General features: G+C 42.6%; 1 protein-coding gene across 1 annotated transcript; it reads left to right on the forward strand.

Moving 5' to 3' along the window:
- The first annotated feature begins 906 nt into the window (after nucleotides 1-906).
- On the forward strand, nucleotides 907-15,142 carry NUDT16 (nudix hydrolase 16). The gene is made up of 3 exons (XM_051967898.1): nucleotides 907-1,101; nucleotides 1,229-1,504; nucleotides 14,858-15,142. The coding sequence occupies exons 1-3, from the start codon at nucleotides 964-966 to the stop codon at nucleotides 15,023-15,025; spliced, it is 582 nt and encodes a 193-aa protein (XP_051823858.1). The 5' UTR covers nucleotides 907-963; the 3' UTR covers nucleotides 15,026-15,142.
- Nucleotides 15,143-15,961: the final 819 nt, after the last annotated feature.

Consider the following 15,961-nt stretch of genomic DNA (forward strand, 5'->3'; position numbering starts at 1 on the left):
GAACTTAAGAGATTAAAGGTTTCAGTGGGGAAATAGCCAGGAGGCTGAGACACTGGGCTGAAGAATACATTTGGAAAGGAGGGCTACCGGTCTAGGTAGGAGGTTGCAAGAAAAATCAGATCAAAAGGTGAACCTACTGATGCATTCTTTTTTTTTTTTTTTAAACATTTTAATAGGATTTTATTTTTCCAATTAGATGTCTAGTTTTCCACGTTTTCGTAAAGCTTTGTGTGACAAATTTTTCTCCCAATACATCTAGTGATCTAAAAATCAGATCAAAAGGGAAGAAAACCACGAGAAAAAGCGAACAAGCAAACACCCAAATCCCCAAAAGCATAAATGGGGGTTTTGTTGTTTGCTTGTTCGCTTTTACATTACATTCGTTACATTGTTCGCATTACATCTTGGGGAGGGTAGAGGGTCTGATGGAATGTTGATTTCTCAGGCAAACGGCCCAGGAAGCTTCTGGTCCTGGCTCAGAACGTTCTAGGACAGTCCCTGCGCTCGCGCTCAGTCCTCTCATCAGGGGATGGGACTTGGTGCTGGCTAAGGGTCCTTTCAGTGATAACTGGCTCGGTAAGCCTGCCTCTCGTGAGTGTGGGGGGCTTCTCAACTCACGGAAGGAAGCCGCAGCGTGGGAATTGGCTTCCAATGGGCTTTTATTCCAGTTTTCCCAAGGACCGCGATGACTGACGATACAACTGTGATCGATGGACCAATGAGGTGATTGACTGGCTCGGGCTTCAGTAGGAAGGCCCGCCTCCCTCCGTTGTTTCCCCGCCCTTCCAGAATGCTCTCGTCTCTGATTGGCTCGGGTGACCCGTAGCGTAATTGAGTGGCGGGGCCCCCGAGGGCCTCTGGGATTGGTCGAGCGTCCTGTCGGTTGAGCCCCGCCCCCTACTTCTCGCCCCTGTTCACTGGCGTTCTGCGCCTGGATCACAGAAGTCGTCGGGCAGCCGAGGCATGGCAGGAGTTCGGCGTATCACCTTGTCCGAGGCCTTGGACTTAGGGCCCAGTTGGCGCCACGCATGTCACGCGCTGCTTTACGCACCGGACCCGGGTCGTCTGTTCGGCCGTATCCCGCTGAGATATGCCGTGCTGGTGAGGGGGCGCTGGGTCATCCCTGTGACTATCTCCACAAGGATCTCAAAGGCGCTGGGGGGTGGGGAGGCGGGAAAGCTGACAGGATAGTTGGTGGCTCCTGTTCACCCCGCCTTCACTTTGGCAGATGCAGATGCGATTTGACGGGCGACTCGGCTTTCCCGGGGGCTTCGTGGATGCCCAGGACGGTAGCCTGGAGGCGGGCCTGAACCGGGAGTTGTTGGAAGAACTGGGCGAGGGGGCGGCCGCCTTCAGCCTGGGCCCGGAAGACTACCGGAGCTCCCATGCCACCGCCACTCCTCCACCCCGCGTAGTGGCCCACTTCTACGTCAAACAGCTGACTCTGGATCAAGTCCAGGCCCTGGAAGCAGGTGCCCCCCGAGCAAAGGATCATGGGCAGGAGGTGGGCCAGAACCGATCCCTTCCCCCATAGCTCTCCCTCCCTCTTTCTCCCCTGCCTTTCCTATCCGGAACTCGGCCCCATATCTCACAGCTGCCCGTCCACAGGTCATCCCGGACTCAAGGACAGAGTTACCCTTCATTTTTTCAATAGTCCCCCACACCGCCTTCCTTCCTGGGTGCTTTCTTGGCAGATCCCCTAATCCGAGCCCCTCCCCTCTGATCAGCTTTCTTTTCCCACTGGTTTCTCCCTAATCCAGTATCATATCCCATGTCCCCCGGTCTGACACCGCAGCACTCCTAACCAATCTGGTCACCTTCAGTCTTTCCTCCCCTCCAGGACATCCTGAGTTGGTACCACAGCAGATCTCCCATTGTTTCCCAAAGAAAGTTCAGATGACCTAGAATTTTGGGCCTTCTAGGATCTCATTCCAACCTGCCTTTTCAGTTGAATACCTTTCCCTCACCTCACTTTGCATGTCTCCTGTTCTAGCTCCATTGACTTCAGTAGGTCTCCCAGACCTTCTGACTCAAAAGTCATTGTTCTTTTACAATACCATATTGCTTGTTCTTCAGGTGGCTCTTGCTCATTCTGGGTGGGATGGCACCTTTTACCTCTGCCTCCCTGCCAGGCTGGAAGCTCTCCAGGTCAGGGAATGGGTTCTTTCTTCCTCCACATCTTACCCTCCATTCCCAATAGTCAGCACAAGTATCAGAAAGATACTTTAAGCAGAGGCTTAACCTGTCAGAAATAATTGGATACCAGGTGGTTTTTGATTCATTAAGCACCATTGACGTGATGGGCTCGGTGCTAGGTCCCAAGGGCACAAAAGCAAGAAAAGAGAGACACAGAAAGAGACTGATTCTGTGCATCTAACCCTACAGTTCCATATCACCAAGTCCTCAATGTCTCATACAAACTTTCAGAACTCACTATCTCCCCTAAAGTCGCTCCTGAATTCCACTTTTTCTGTCAAGTGTGGATCCATAAATCTTGGAAGAAGTACTCAGCTCTTCCCTTTCCCATCTGATTAGTTGCCAATAATAGTATCTTCTCTACCTCCTTTCTATTGACTTAGCTAGGACCCTAGCCCAGACCCTTATCACCCTTAGCTTGGACTGTTGTTCTAACCTCCTAATTGGGTTCCCCACCTCTAACTTCTCCTCTGTAGTTCACGACTGCATCCAGGTGCCCTTAAAATACAGGTCAGACAAAGATACTTTTAACATTCACCCTTGCAAAACCTCGTGTTCCAAATTTTTTTCCTTCCCTCCTTCCTTCCCACCCTCTCCTAGATAGCAAATAATTCAATATAGGATGAACATGCAATTCTTCTAAACATTTCCACATTTATTTATTTATTTTTAGTGATAGAAGTTTTTTAAAGTAGATTTTTTTCAATTGTTTTCTTTTCAAAACTTTTTATTTTCAAAACATCTACATAGTTTTCAACATTCATCCTTGCAAACAAAACCTGGTGTTCCAGATTTTTTTTTTCTCTCTCCCCTAGACCACAAGTAATCCAATATAGATCAAACATGTGCAATTCTTCTAAACATATTTACACAATTATTTTTTTTTGGCATAAAAGCTTCTTTTTTATTTTTTTAAAATAGTAGCTTTTTTGTTTCTAAAACTTTTTATTTTCAGAACATATGCATAGATAGTTTTCAATATTCACCCTTGCAGAACCTTGTATACCAAATTGTTTTCTCCCTCCCCTAGACAGCAAGTAATCCAGTGTAGATTAAACATGTGCAATTTTTCTCAACATATTTCCACAATTATTTATTTACTTTTTTTGAAATAAAAGCTTTTTAAAAATTTTAAATAAATAATAGCTTTATTCCTTTTTTTTTTTTAAAGCTTTTTCTTTTCAAAACATATGTAGAGATAGTTTTCAACATTCACCCTTGCAGAACCTTGTATACCAAATTATTTTCTCCCTCCCCTAGATAGGAAGCAATCCAGTATAGATTAAACATGTGCAGTTTTTCTCAACATATTTCCACAATTATTTATTTACTTTTTTAGGAATAAAAGCTTTTAAACATTTTTTAATAAATAATAGCTTTTTTTTCTTTTTAAAGCTTTTTATTTTCAAAACATATGCAGAGATAGTTTTCAACATTCACCCTTGCAGAACTTTGTATACCAAATTGTTTTCTGCCTCCCCTAGATAGGAAGTAATCCAATATTTTCTCAACATATTTCCACAATTATTTATTTACTTTTTTAGGAATAAAAGCTTTTAAACATTTTTTTATAAATAATAGCTTTTTTTTCTTTTTAAAGCTTTTTATTTTCAAAACATATGCATAGATAGTTTTCAACATTCACCCTTGCAGAACCTTGTATACCAAATTGTTTTCTCCCTCCCCTAGACAGCAAGTAATCCAGTGTAGATTAAACATGTGCAATTTTTCTCAACATATTTCCACAATTATTTATTTACTTTTTTTGAAATAAAAGCTTTTTAAAAATTTTAAATAAATAATAGCTTTATTCCTTTTTTTTTTAAAGCTTTTTCTTTTCAAAACATATGTAGAGATAGTTTTCAACATTCACCCTTGCAGAACCTTGTATACCAAATTATTTTCTCCCTCCCCTAGATAGGAAGCAATCCAGTATAGATTAAACATGTGCAGTTTTTCTCAACATATTTCCACAATTATTTATTTACTTTTTTAGGAATAAAAGCTTTTAAACATTTTTTAATAAATAATAGCTTTTTTTTCTTTTTAAAGCTTTTTATTTTCAAAACATATGCAGAGATAGTTTTCAACATTCACCCTTGCAGAACTTTGTATACCAAATTGTTTTCTGCCTCCCCTAGATAGGAAGTAATCCAGTATTTTCTCAACATATTTCCACAATTATTTATTTACTTTTTTAGAAATAAAAGCTTTTAAAAATTTTAAATAAATAATAGCTTTATTCCTTTTTTTTTAAAGCTTTTTCTTTTCAAAACATATGTAGAGATAGTTTTCAACATTCACCCTTGCAGAACCTTGTATACCAAATTGTTTTCTCCCTCCCCTAGACAGCAAGTAATCCAGTATAGATTAAACATGTGCAGTTTTTCTCAACATATTTCCACAATTATTTATTTACTTTTTTAGGAATAAAAGCTTTTAAACATTTTTTTTATAAATAATAGCTTTTTTTCTTTTTAAAGCTTTTTATTTTCAAAACATATGCAGAGATAATTTTCAACATTCACCCTTGCAGAACTTTGTATACCAAATTGTTTTCTGCCTCCCCTAGATAGGAAGTAATCCAGTATTTTCTCAACATATTTCCACAATTATTTATTTACTTTTTTAGAAATAAAAGCTTTTAAAAATTTTTTAATAAATAATAGCTTTTTTCACTTTTTTAAAAAAGCTTTTTATTTTCAAAACATATGCATAGATAATTTTCAACATTCACCCTTGCAGAACCTTGTATACCAAATTGTTTTCTCCCTTCCCTAGACAGCAAGTAATCCAGTATAGATTAAACATGTGCAATTTTTCTTAACATATTTCCACAATTATTTATTTACTTTTTTTGAAATAAAAGCTTTTTACAATTTTTTAAAATAAATAATAGCTTTTTTTTTCTTTTTAAAGCTTTTTATTTTCAAAACATAGGCATAATTTTCAATATTTACACTTGCAAAACCTTGTGTTCCAAATTTTTTTCTCCCTCCCCTAGACAGGGTTATAGATTAAACATGTGCAGTTATTCGCAACATATTTCCACAATTATTTATTTATTTTTAAGAATAATTTTTAAAAACTTTTAAAATAACTTTTTATTTTCCAAATACATGCAAAGATAATTTTTAACATTCACCCTTGCAGAACCTTGTATACCAAATTATTTTCTCCCTCCCCTAGATAGGAAGCAATCCAGTATAGATTAAACATGTGCAGTTTTTCTCAACATATTTCCACAATTATTTATTTACTCTTTTAGGAATAAAAGCTTTTAAACATTTTTTTTATAAATAATAGCTTTTTTTCTTTTTAAAGCTTTTTATTTTCAAAACATATGCAGAGATAATTTTCAACATTCACCCTTGCAGAACTTTGTATACCAAATTGTTTTCTGCCTCCCCTAGATAGGAAGTAATCCAGTATTTTCTCAACATATTTCCACAATTATTTATTTACTTTTTTAGAAATAAAAGCTTTTAAAATTTTTTAAATAAATAATAGCTTTTTTCACTTTTTTAAAAAAGCTTTTTATTTTCAAAACATATGCATAGATAATTTTCAACATTCACCCTTGCAGAACCTTGTATACCAAATTGTTTTCTCCCTCCCCTAGACAGCAAGTAATCCAGTATAGATTAAACATGTGCAATTTTTCTTAACATATTTCCACAATTATTTATTTACTTTTTTAGGAATAAAAGCTTTTTACAATTTTTTAAAATAAATAATAGCTTTTTTTTCTTTTTAAAGCTTTTTATTTTCAAAACATAGGCATAATTTTCAATATTTACACTTGCAAAACCTTGTGTTCCAAATTTTTTTCTCCCTCCCCTAGACAGGGTTATAGATTAAACATGTGCAGTTATTCGCAACATATTTCCACATTTATTTATTTATTTTTAAGAATAATTTTTTAAAACTTTTAAAATAACTTTTTATTTTCAAAATACATGCAAAGATAATTTTTAACATTCACCCTTGCAGAACCTTGTATACCAAATTATTTTCTCCCTCCCCTAGATAGGAAGCAATCCAGTATAGATTAAACATGTGCAGTTTTTCTCAACATATTTCCACAATTATTTATTTACTTTTTTAGGAATAAAAGCTTTTAAACATTTTTTTTTATAAATAATAGCTTTTTTTCTTTTTAAAGCTTTTTATTTTCAAAACATATGTAGAGATAGTTTTCAGCATTCACCCTTGCAGAACTTTGTATACCAAATTGTTTTCTTCCTCCCCTAGATAGGAAGTAATTCAGTATTTTCTCAACATATTTCCACAATTATTTATTTACTTTTTTAGAAATAAAAGCTTTTAAAAATTTTTTAATAAATAATAGCTTTTTTCACTTTTTTAAAAAAGCTTTTTATTTTCAAAACATATGCATAGATAATTTTCAACATTCACCCTTGCAGAACCTTGTATACCAAATTGTTTTCTCCCTCCCCTAGACAGCAAGTAATCCAGTATAGATTAAACATGTGCAATTTTTCTTAACATATTTCCACAATTATTTATTTACTTTTTTAGGAATAAAAGCTTTTTACAAATTTTTTAAATAAATAATAGCTTTTTTTTTCTTTTTAAAGCTTTTTATTTTCAAAACATAGGCATAATTTTCAATATTTACACTTGCAAAACCTTGTGTTCCAAATTTTTTTCTCCCTCCCCTAGACAGGGTTATAGATTAAACATGTGCAGTTATTCGCAACATATTTCCACAATTATTTATTTATTTTTAAGAATAATTTTTAAAAACTTTTAAAATAACTTTTTATTTTCCAAATACATGCAAAGATAATTTTTAACATTCACCCTTGCAAAACCTTGTGTTCCAAATTTTTTCCCCTTCCCCCTCCTCTAGACAGCAGGTAATGCAATATATGTTAAACATGTGTGATTCCTCTACACATATTTCTACATTTATTGTGCTGCACAAGAAAAATCAGATCAAAAAGGAAAAATATGAGAAAGAAAAAACTAGCAAGCAAGCAAACAAAAAAGCTATTGTGATCTCTCAATGCTAGTGCCCTCTTTTCCTCCAGAAATCTATTTGTATACAATTTTTATTTCATTTTCTGTGTATCCTCATTTTCCCTCAAGAGAATATAGGTATCTAGAAGGCAGGAATTTTTTTGTTTGTTTGTTTGTTTTGTCTTTATTTCCTCAACACCTAGCATGGTGCCTGACAACTAGTAGGTGCTTAATAAATACTAATTGAATTCTTTAGAAATTTACCTTCTGATTGGATTACAGGATTACTGTCTATAAATTTCCAGGTGGGGCCCACTAAAAAAAAAAAAAAGAGGAAATCATAAAGGAGGAATCTGAGCTAAATCTTGAGGGGGATTCCCAAGAAGGAAGTCGTGGGGGGAGCCCAGTAGTCCAATTGGCATAAAAGTATATGGTGGAGGAAGTTAGACTGTCTTGTTTCAGAAATATCCAGCTGGCCAGCTGCAGTGGAGAGTTTGTGAAGGAGGATGATGGGCCTGAGGAACATTCTAGTTTAGAGCCAGACCATGAAGGGTTTTAACTACCCAGGACCAAGAGGAGTTTGTATTGGCTCCTGCGGTTAAGAGGGAACCACTAGAGCCTCTCAAGGAATTATGGGACATGATTAGATGTGCCAATATCTTTCCAATATTGCTTGTATGGCATTGTAGATGATGAATTGGAGGCAGGGAGACCAGTTAGGAAGCTTTTCTAGGGCCTAAACTGGGATGAGGGTCTCTTGAAGGGAGAAGAGGCGAATGTGTGAGAAGCTTTTGAGGAAGGATGGCCAAGACCCAGCAGCTGATTGATTTTGGGACTGAGAGCTGTTGAGTGTACTCATTCCTGTGCTTGTAATTGGAGGAGAAAACTTCCATCCTTCCCTTCTGTGTTAGTACTGTGAAGTTTTAGGCCCAGCCCCAGGAGGGAGTTCTCTCCCAGTTGGTTGAAGGGTGCCAACTTGTAGTGAGCCCTCCCCAGACTCACCTCTCATTTTCCCCTGGTGACTGGGATAGCTAGATTATGGGGTTTAGGATCAGAAAGAAGGTTAGAAATTGATCTCATCCCCACTTCAAAAAAAAAAAAAAAAAGCTTTTTCTTTTCAAAATACTTGCATAGATAAGTTTTTTAAGACTCACCCTTGCAAAACCTTGTATTCCAAAGTTTTCTCCCTCCCACCCTCTCTCCTAGACAGCAGATAATCCAATATGTTAAACATGTGCAATTCAGTACATATGTCTAGTTTATCGTGTTGCACAAGAAAAATCATCATCCCCATGTTTTATAAGTGAGGGGACTGCAACCTAGAGAGACCGTGCCTTGCCCAGAGTCACATGGTTAGGCCGTGACAGAGCTGCTATTTGGGGCTGGGGCCTCCAGTGAAGGTTCAGTGGGGATTGGTGTTAAGTTACTAGTGGAAGGGAACAGAGGCCTGCTCAAGGTTGGGGCCTGCCCTCTTGCCCTTATTCACTCAACTCTGTTCTGATTCATTTTGAAATGCTGCCATGGGCCTTTTTAGTCTATGTTGGACCTAGTCCAGTTAAATGTGTAATGTGATCTGCTCACAGCTAGCATGGCACAGCAAAGAATGCTACAGTCAGGAAGACCTGGATTCAAGTACCGCCTCCTTCCTGGCCATTGGCTTCCAATTCTTATCTGTAAAATGAGGCCATTGGAGTGTTATTGTTTTTCAGTCTTGTCTGACTCTTTATGACCCTACTCAGGATTTTCTGGACAAAGATACTGGAATGGTTTGCCATTTCCTTCAGATCATTTTACATATGAGGAAACTGATGCAGACAGGGTGAAGGGTCAAACAACTAGGCAGTGTCTGAGGCTGCATTTGAAGGCCAGAACACGAGTCTTCCTGACTCCAGGCAAAGCACTCTCTTAAATAGATGACTGGGCTAAGTCAAGTAAAAGACAATCCCTGCCCTCAGGTCTAACAAATAATTATGTATAAACAAGATGAGACAGAAGTAATCAATAGAGAGAGGACCCTAAGATTAAGGACAAATGTGACCGTAATGGGCTTTCTGCAGGAGGGGGAATGTGTGCTGGGATTTGAAGGAAACCTTGAAGGTGGAGGTGAGGAGAGAGCGTTCCAGGGGTGGATGACAAACAGGCAGAGTAAATGCTGTTGTAGCATCAGGTGAAATCAGCAGTAGGGTAGCCAGGGTTCCTTGGTCACAGAGTACATGAAAGGGAATAAAGCGTCAGATCAAGTCGACAGCTTACTATGTAGAGTCCATGAAGTAGGGAGAAACTTGTGATACAGAAGGGGTCTGGCAGTAGCCGTGAAGGGCCGTGCCAGGGTGGGAGAAGAAATGTGATGAAGGGAGAATCAACGAGACTTGCCAACAGATTCCAGATGGGGAGTGATGGATTGAGAAGCCAGGTGACTGGGAGATCCCCTCAACAATAAGAGGAAAGTTAAGAAGAGGAGAGGCTTTGGAGGGAAATGATGATGATGGCTGGAATTCGATTCCATAGTACTTCATAAATGTCATATCCTTTGATCCTTACAACTTTGGCAGGTAAATAGTATTATCCTCATTTTATAGATGAAGCAACCGAGGCAGACAGAGGTAAAGTGATTTGCCCAGGGTCACACAGCTAGTATCTTAGTTTGAATTTGAATTTGAACTCAGGTTTTTGATTCCAGGGCCATCCGTTGTCAAGGTATTTTCTTTGGGAAGGAAATGTTTCAGTTCTCCAATGTGGCTGGCACAGGAGAGTGCTCATAGGTGAATTAGATGAAGTAAGAGAAGGCTGTGACAGACCTTGAATGCCCAGTATGGTATGTCAGGGTCACAGGATGAGACCGTCAGAGTGGCGCAGGCAGCTGACTTGCACCGTCAAGGACAAATTCATTGAACAAGGTTAACAGATGGTACTGAGGAGGAGGCCGCTGAACTATTTACTTTTGTACCTTTATTTTATCTGCCAAGGAGAATGATCTTTGGACTGGAAAGGTTAGCGCAGGAGTAGTTACCGAGGAGTTGGAATCCAGGATAAGTACAGGACACCTAGCCTTTTATAAGCTTGTCACAAGATCAAGTGAGATTACACGAGTACCGTGGGTGTGAACCTTGCAGTACTTCCAGGCCACTTGGCTTGGAGAAAACCACATATCCAATCTTTTACAAAGGGAAGAGAGAGGGCCGTGGGGTCTTCAGGGGCAGGGAGAGTCCTCTGCTGCTGAATTTGGAGAAAATTCTAGGCTATTTTAAAAAAAAATTATCTTTTTATTTTTCACAACACATGCACAGATAGTTTTCAACATTCACCCTTGCAAAACCTTATGTTCCAAATTTTTTCTCCTTTCCTTCCCCCTACTCCCTCCACTAGATGGCAAGTAATGCATTATATGTTACACATGTGCAATTCCTCTAAACATATTTCCACAATTATCATGTCACACCAAAAAAAGCAGATCAAAAAGGAAAAAAAATGGGAAAAAAAGCAAGCAAACAACCAAAAAAGGTGATGATACTACAGTGTGATCTGCATTCAGTCCCCATAGTCCTGTTTCTGGAGGCAGATTGCTCTGTGCATCCCCACTCTATTGAAATTGGCTTGGATCACCTCAGTGCTGAAAAGAGCCACATCCATCAGAGTTGATCATGGCTTGATCTTGTTGCTGTATACAAATGTTCTTTTGGTTCTGAAGGCTATGTTATCAAAGGATCATTAAAGTGAGCATTTAGAAAGGACAGCGTGATCTCTAAGCATCAGTTTGAAGAACTGAAAACACCACTAGAATGGAATTTGATAGCTTTTGGCCAAGATTTTAGCAAAACATCTGAGGAAGTCACGTCTGTTCTTGTGGATGAAGAGGAGAGAGGTGGCCCAGATTAGGACTGTCACCCCCATAGAAACAGGGGCTGTTAACCTGTGCATAGTTCTGTGGGCTGCATATTGACTTAGTTTGAAAATGTGATCATCTGTCTTCTATTGTATGGTTTATTTGTTTTATTAAATGTTTTTCAGTCTGGTCCAGGCTGTGCTGGTGTGGGGTAGTACCCGAGTCATCTATTTGTGCAGGATCTCCTGCAGTGTCTTAGAGAATGGGAGCACCCACATCCCTTGCTGGGTACAATAGTTAACAGCAGGAAGACAGAGTCCCTAAAGAGAACATCTCGAGGCCGGATGATCTGAATTTACCGATAAGATGGAATTTAATGTCCGTCGGTCAAGAATGTAATTTCCCAAAAGTGTGGGGGAGGAGGCAGGGAAGCCGGGCCCCCCAAAGCAGCATCGATGCCTGCCGTTTTCTAAGGCCGCAGTCACACAGCTAATAAGGGGATCCAAGGCAGGATTCGAACCCAGTTCCACCTGATTCTAAGCCCAACACCTAGAGTCCTGTTCTTGAGTTTCAAAAGTCAGCTCCCTTGTTAAGTACAGCATGAGACAGGTATAGGTAGATAAGGACTTTCAGAGGGGAAAGGGCTTAGTGAGCAGCAAGCTCAGTATAAATCTGTGATTCAGAGATCAGAATAACTAGTGCCACACTGGGCGACCCAAGGGAGATGTTCGGTGCCCCGGCCTGAAAGAAGCCCCTCCCCCCTTCTTGTCCTCAGGGAGACACAGATGGCAATCTCCATTCCAGTGACCTTGTGAAAAAAATAAAGCAGTGTGGTGTTGATGGCGTTCTAGTGGCAGTCAGAGAGTTGCGGAAACCCCCTCTTGCTCTGAGGCGCAGGTCCTTCATGATAGAATTCACCAACCCAAAATCTTAAGTGGCAAAAATGGAAGTTTATTGGATGAGAAGTCAGCTTTGTCAGGAGACCGACTTCCTAGGTGCAAAGTCCTATTAGGGAAATGGAGGCTGGCACTGAGAAGAGACTGCCTTCTCAGTGGGCAGGGTCCTGGCAGCTATGCCGAAGAGGCAAAGCCTGCCACTTTGAACGTCCTGCAAATAACGAGTGAGCAGAAACCGTTTTATGAGCAGATCTTGGTGGGGGCCTGGGGACCGTTTGGGCTGATCGCACCAGGATCTCCCAATTGAATGAAATTACTTTTTCTGCCTGAATTGGAATGGTTATCTATGAAGGGTGTGGTGTGTGTGTGTCGTTTGCCTTAAAAAAGGCCCAGCCTGAGAAGCTCGGAGCCTGGGAGACCAGGAATCTCCCTTCTTTTACAGATCAAAAGGGGACACAATTTCAGTGATAATTTTACAGATTAAAGGGAACACAGGCACACCCCTGTCATAGGACCGGTTTTTCATTCTGGTGCTTAGAGATCACTGTGGCCTTTTCTAAATGCTCACCAACCATCTCTTTAAAGATTTCCCAATAAGAGCCATATTAAAATGGAAGGGATGACCCCCAAAGATCATGGGTGGGGACATTCCCCCCACCCAGGGGGTCTAGGTCAGTTATAGCCTGAAGTTTCTATTAGATTGGAGGTTTTGCAATCGTGGCAGCTAAAGGAGTTTGAATTTTACTTAGGGGACACTAGATATTTGAGCAGAGGAGCAGGAAGACTAGGTCTGAGACCCAAGAGTAAGGTTGTTCTGGAAGTGAGAGGAAGACAGCATTTGGGAACAACCCAGAGGCTGGCAATTAGAGATGGAATTACCAGCATCTCGAAACTGATTGGAGGTGAGAGGAAGAGGCAGAATCACATGAGTTTCCTTTTTCAGCCCAATTGCTGTTCCTAATCCCAATCATTTAATAGACATTTCTGTGGTTTACCTTTCAGACAATGATTTTTTTCTCAGTAGTATTTTATTTTTCCAAATACATGTATAGTTTTCAACATTCATTTTTATTAGACTGTGTTCCACATTTTTCTCCCTCACCTCCCACTTCCCCAACACAGCGAGGGATCCCATGGACGTTAAACACGGGCGATCTTTTAAAACATATTTCCATGTTTGTCATGTTGTACAAGAAAAATCAGAGCAGAAGGGTGAAAGAAAAAGCAAACAAACAAAAAGGTGAAAACACTATTGCTTTCCATCCACATTCAGTCTCCATTGTTCTCTTTCTGGCTGCAGACGCCATTTTCCATCCCAAGTCTATTGGAGCTGTCTGACAGTCATTTTTAAGGGTGAGATGTGTGTATGAAAGACCCCTTGCTGAGGGAGAGCTGTGTTGAAGCTGGTACTAAAAAACCCAACACAAGAGGAATTCCCTTTCTTTATATTACACTAGCAGTCGGGGCCTTCAGCAGGAGGTGCTTCTAAACTATTATTATTATTATTATTATTTTTGGTGGAGGCAGTGAAGTTAAATGACTTGCCATGGCTGGTAGCTGTGGTTGAATTTCAACTCGGGTCCTCCCAGATCGAGGGCCGATGCTCTAGCCACTGAGCCACCCGATTGCCCCTCTAACTCATATTTTATTTTATTTTAAAAAATCTCGAATAATAGCTTTTAATTGTTAAAAATACATGCAAAGAGAGTTTTCGGCATTCACCCTGTTAAACCTCGTCCTGCCTCAAATTTTAAATGAATCGTGCATTTCAGGCACGGGATCTGAGCAGGGCAAAGACAAATGGAGGGTGACGTGTTGTGAGGGAGGAGCGCGGAGCAGGCCCGTGGGCTTAGATCCGGACCTCTGGAGGGGACGGCGGGTCCAATGAGGCCGGAAAGTAGGTTGGCCCTCGTCTTGTAGGGAATTCCAAAGTGAGACTCGGACTTCATTAGTAAGCGGGGGAGCCACGTGGCCAGTCCCGCTCTTAAAGGGAAAAATTCTGGGGCTGCGGCGGGGAGGATGGGCGGAGTAGGCAGAGACTTGAGGCGGTCAATTAGCGAGCCTTTAATCTGGACAAGAGGTGAATCGGGGCTGAGGTGGTGCCTTTGGGAATGGGGACATCTGGCCGCTGACTCGTCCTGTCCCGGGAGAAGAGTGGCTTTGGGGAAATCGGAGACGCAGATCGCAGCCCATCCCTAAGTGCTATTCCCGGAGCCTATCTAATCCCACCCAAAAAGAAAAGGGTGAGAGAGGATGCTGGCCCCGCCCTTGGGACGCACTTGCGGGTGGGCTGGGAAGACAGCCCCGCACGCGGCTCCGCGGGGGTTAGGGAGAAGGCACCGCGGGGAGTCGTACGGGCTCCAGGTCAGAAAGTTACTTTGAGGGTTCAGCTCCGAAGGGGGGGGAGCTTGAGAGTTTACATAGTCGGAGGGACCCAAACGGGGAAGTGGTGGGGGCTGAGGGTAGGAGTGGTTGTGCTGGAGGCGAGCCCCGATATTGGCTATCGAGGAGAGGGTGGGATCTGGTTCATCTTGCTATCTTCTGATTGGTTGATTCTGTATCCCTATTGAACTCGGGCTCCCGATCCCCTCTTGGGAGACCGAAGCTCACCTAGTCATCCTGGATGGCTGTCGGTGGGAAGAATGGGAGTAGGGGAGGGTGAAGTGTTCTGGAGAACAGGCCGAGGGCAGAGGGCAGATTAGGCTTGGGCCGCGTGGCCCCAGAAGGCAGATTTAGGAGCAGTGGGTAGGAATTGGAGAGAGGCAGAAGAAATTCCCAGACACCACAAAGCCGGCGGTGCTGCGGAGTGCCCGAGATCTTGCCACCAGCCGGCCGGCCCCCATCGGGGCTCCCGCAGCGTTCCTGGCTCTTCCCCTCGAGCTGGGCCGGCTGTGGCGGGGCGAAGCCCGGAATCCGCCAATCACTGTCTCCCCCCTCTCTCCCAATGTCTCCGCAGGTGCTGGGGCTCGTGCGGGTGCCCCTGTACACGCTTCGGGACGGGGTCGGAGGCCTCCCCGCGTTTCTTGAGAACTCCTTCATAGGAGCTGCCAGAGACCAGCTCTTGGAAGCCCTTCAAGGCCTGGGGCTCCTGGAGACCAGGCAGCTGCCCCCTGCTCGCCACTAGGGGGCCTCTGGATGAAGGCCTGGGGCCCCGAAGGGGTCGACCTTGAGCTATGCAGTCCTATGCCCGGGGAAGAAGAGTGTTGACGGTGTTGATTACAGATTTCCAGAAACACCAAAACGTGTGGGGCTCGTTATTCTGGTCTTTCTTCCCTTTTCGTCCCCAGTCTTGGGGGTGGTTAGAGGACTGATTAGAGCCGGGTCTCTGGGGTGGGAGAGTGTGTGTGTGTGTGTGTGTGTGTGTGTGTGTGTGACTCCAATTTATTTTGGTCCTTAAAGGGCCTCAGCCACTTTGCCAGGGTCCTGTGTGCTGTCCTACAGGGATTATTGGCCAGCAGTCTGCTCTGCCCCCACCCTTTCCCCCTCTACCCCGTTAGGACAGCCAGGGCCCCAACGGTTGTCAGAGGAGGCAAAAGAGCTTCCGCTGGCAGGAAGTGGTTACCACCTGGGGGGGGGGGCTAAAACAGCTTTTCCCTCACCCCAATGGGGGAGGGGGGCGCCGGGTGGCAAAGGGTACCTCAACTTATACCCCACCTCTTCTTTCCTCCAAACTACGGGTGATTCCTTGGAACAACCCTGCGCACTCCTCTTCTCCCAGGGGCTGACGGGGATCACCACCTCGGCAACGGATGGGGGGGTGGGATTGGAGTTGATAAATCCTGCCCCGGGGCGGATGAAGATAGTAAACGAGGTGTTTGGGAGTGGGGGAAGAGACTGACTTGCCCCAGTCTCGGACCCTCGTTGCAGAGGGTGCACTGTGCAGTCTGTGCACCTCGATCGCAACGAGCAGAAGCCACAGAATCTTCCCATCTGCCCCTCCCCTCTGGGCCCCGGATCCTCCTCCTCCTCTCTCCTGCTCTCCCCTCCCCTCCCCTCCTCTCCCCTCCCCCTCCTTCCCTCCACGATATCATTTCTCTTTTCTCTCCGACTTCGGCGGGCC

Source organism: Antechinus flavipes, chromosome X (assembly GCF_016432865.1).
Source record: "Antechinus flavipes isolate AdamAnt ecotype Samford, QLD, Australia chromosome X, AdamAnt_v2, whole genome shotgun sequence".
Lineage (NCBI taxonomy): Eukaryota > Metazoa > Chordata > Mammalia > Dasyuromorphia > Dasyuridae > Antechinus > Antechinus flavipes.

Coding starts and splice junctions, on each gene's coding strand:
- NUDT16 (XM_051967898.1), top strand. CDS start 964: ATGGCAGGAGTTCGGCGTATCACCTTGTCCGAGGCCTTGGACTTAGGG. Junction 1,102..1,228: donor CGCTGAGATATGCCGTGCTG/GTGAGGGGGCGC, acceptor TCACTTTGGCAG/ATGCAGATGCGATTTGACGG. Junction 1,505..14,857: donor CAAAGGATCATGGGCAGGAG/GTGGGCCAGAAC, acceptor ATGTCTCCGCAG/GTGCTGGGGCTCGTGCGGGT.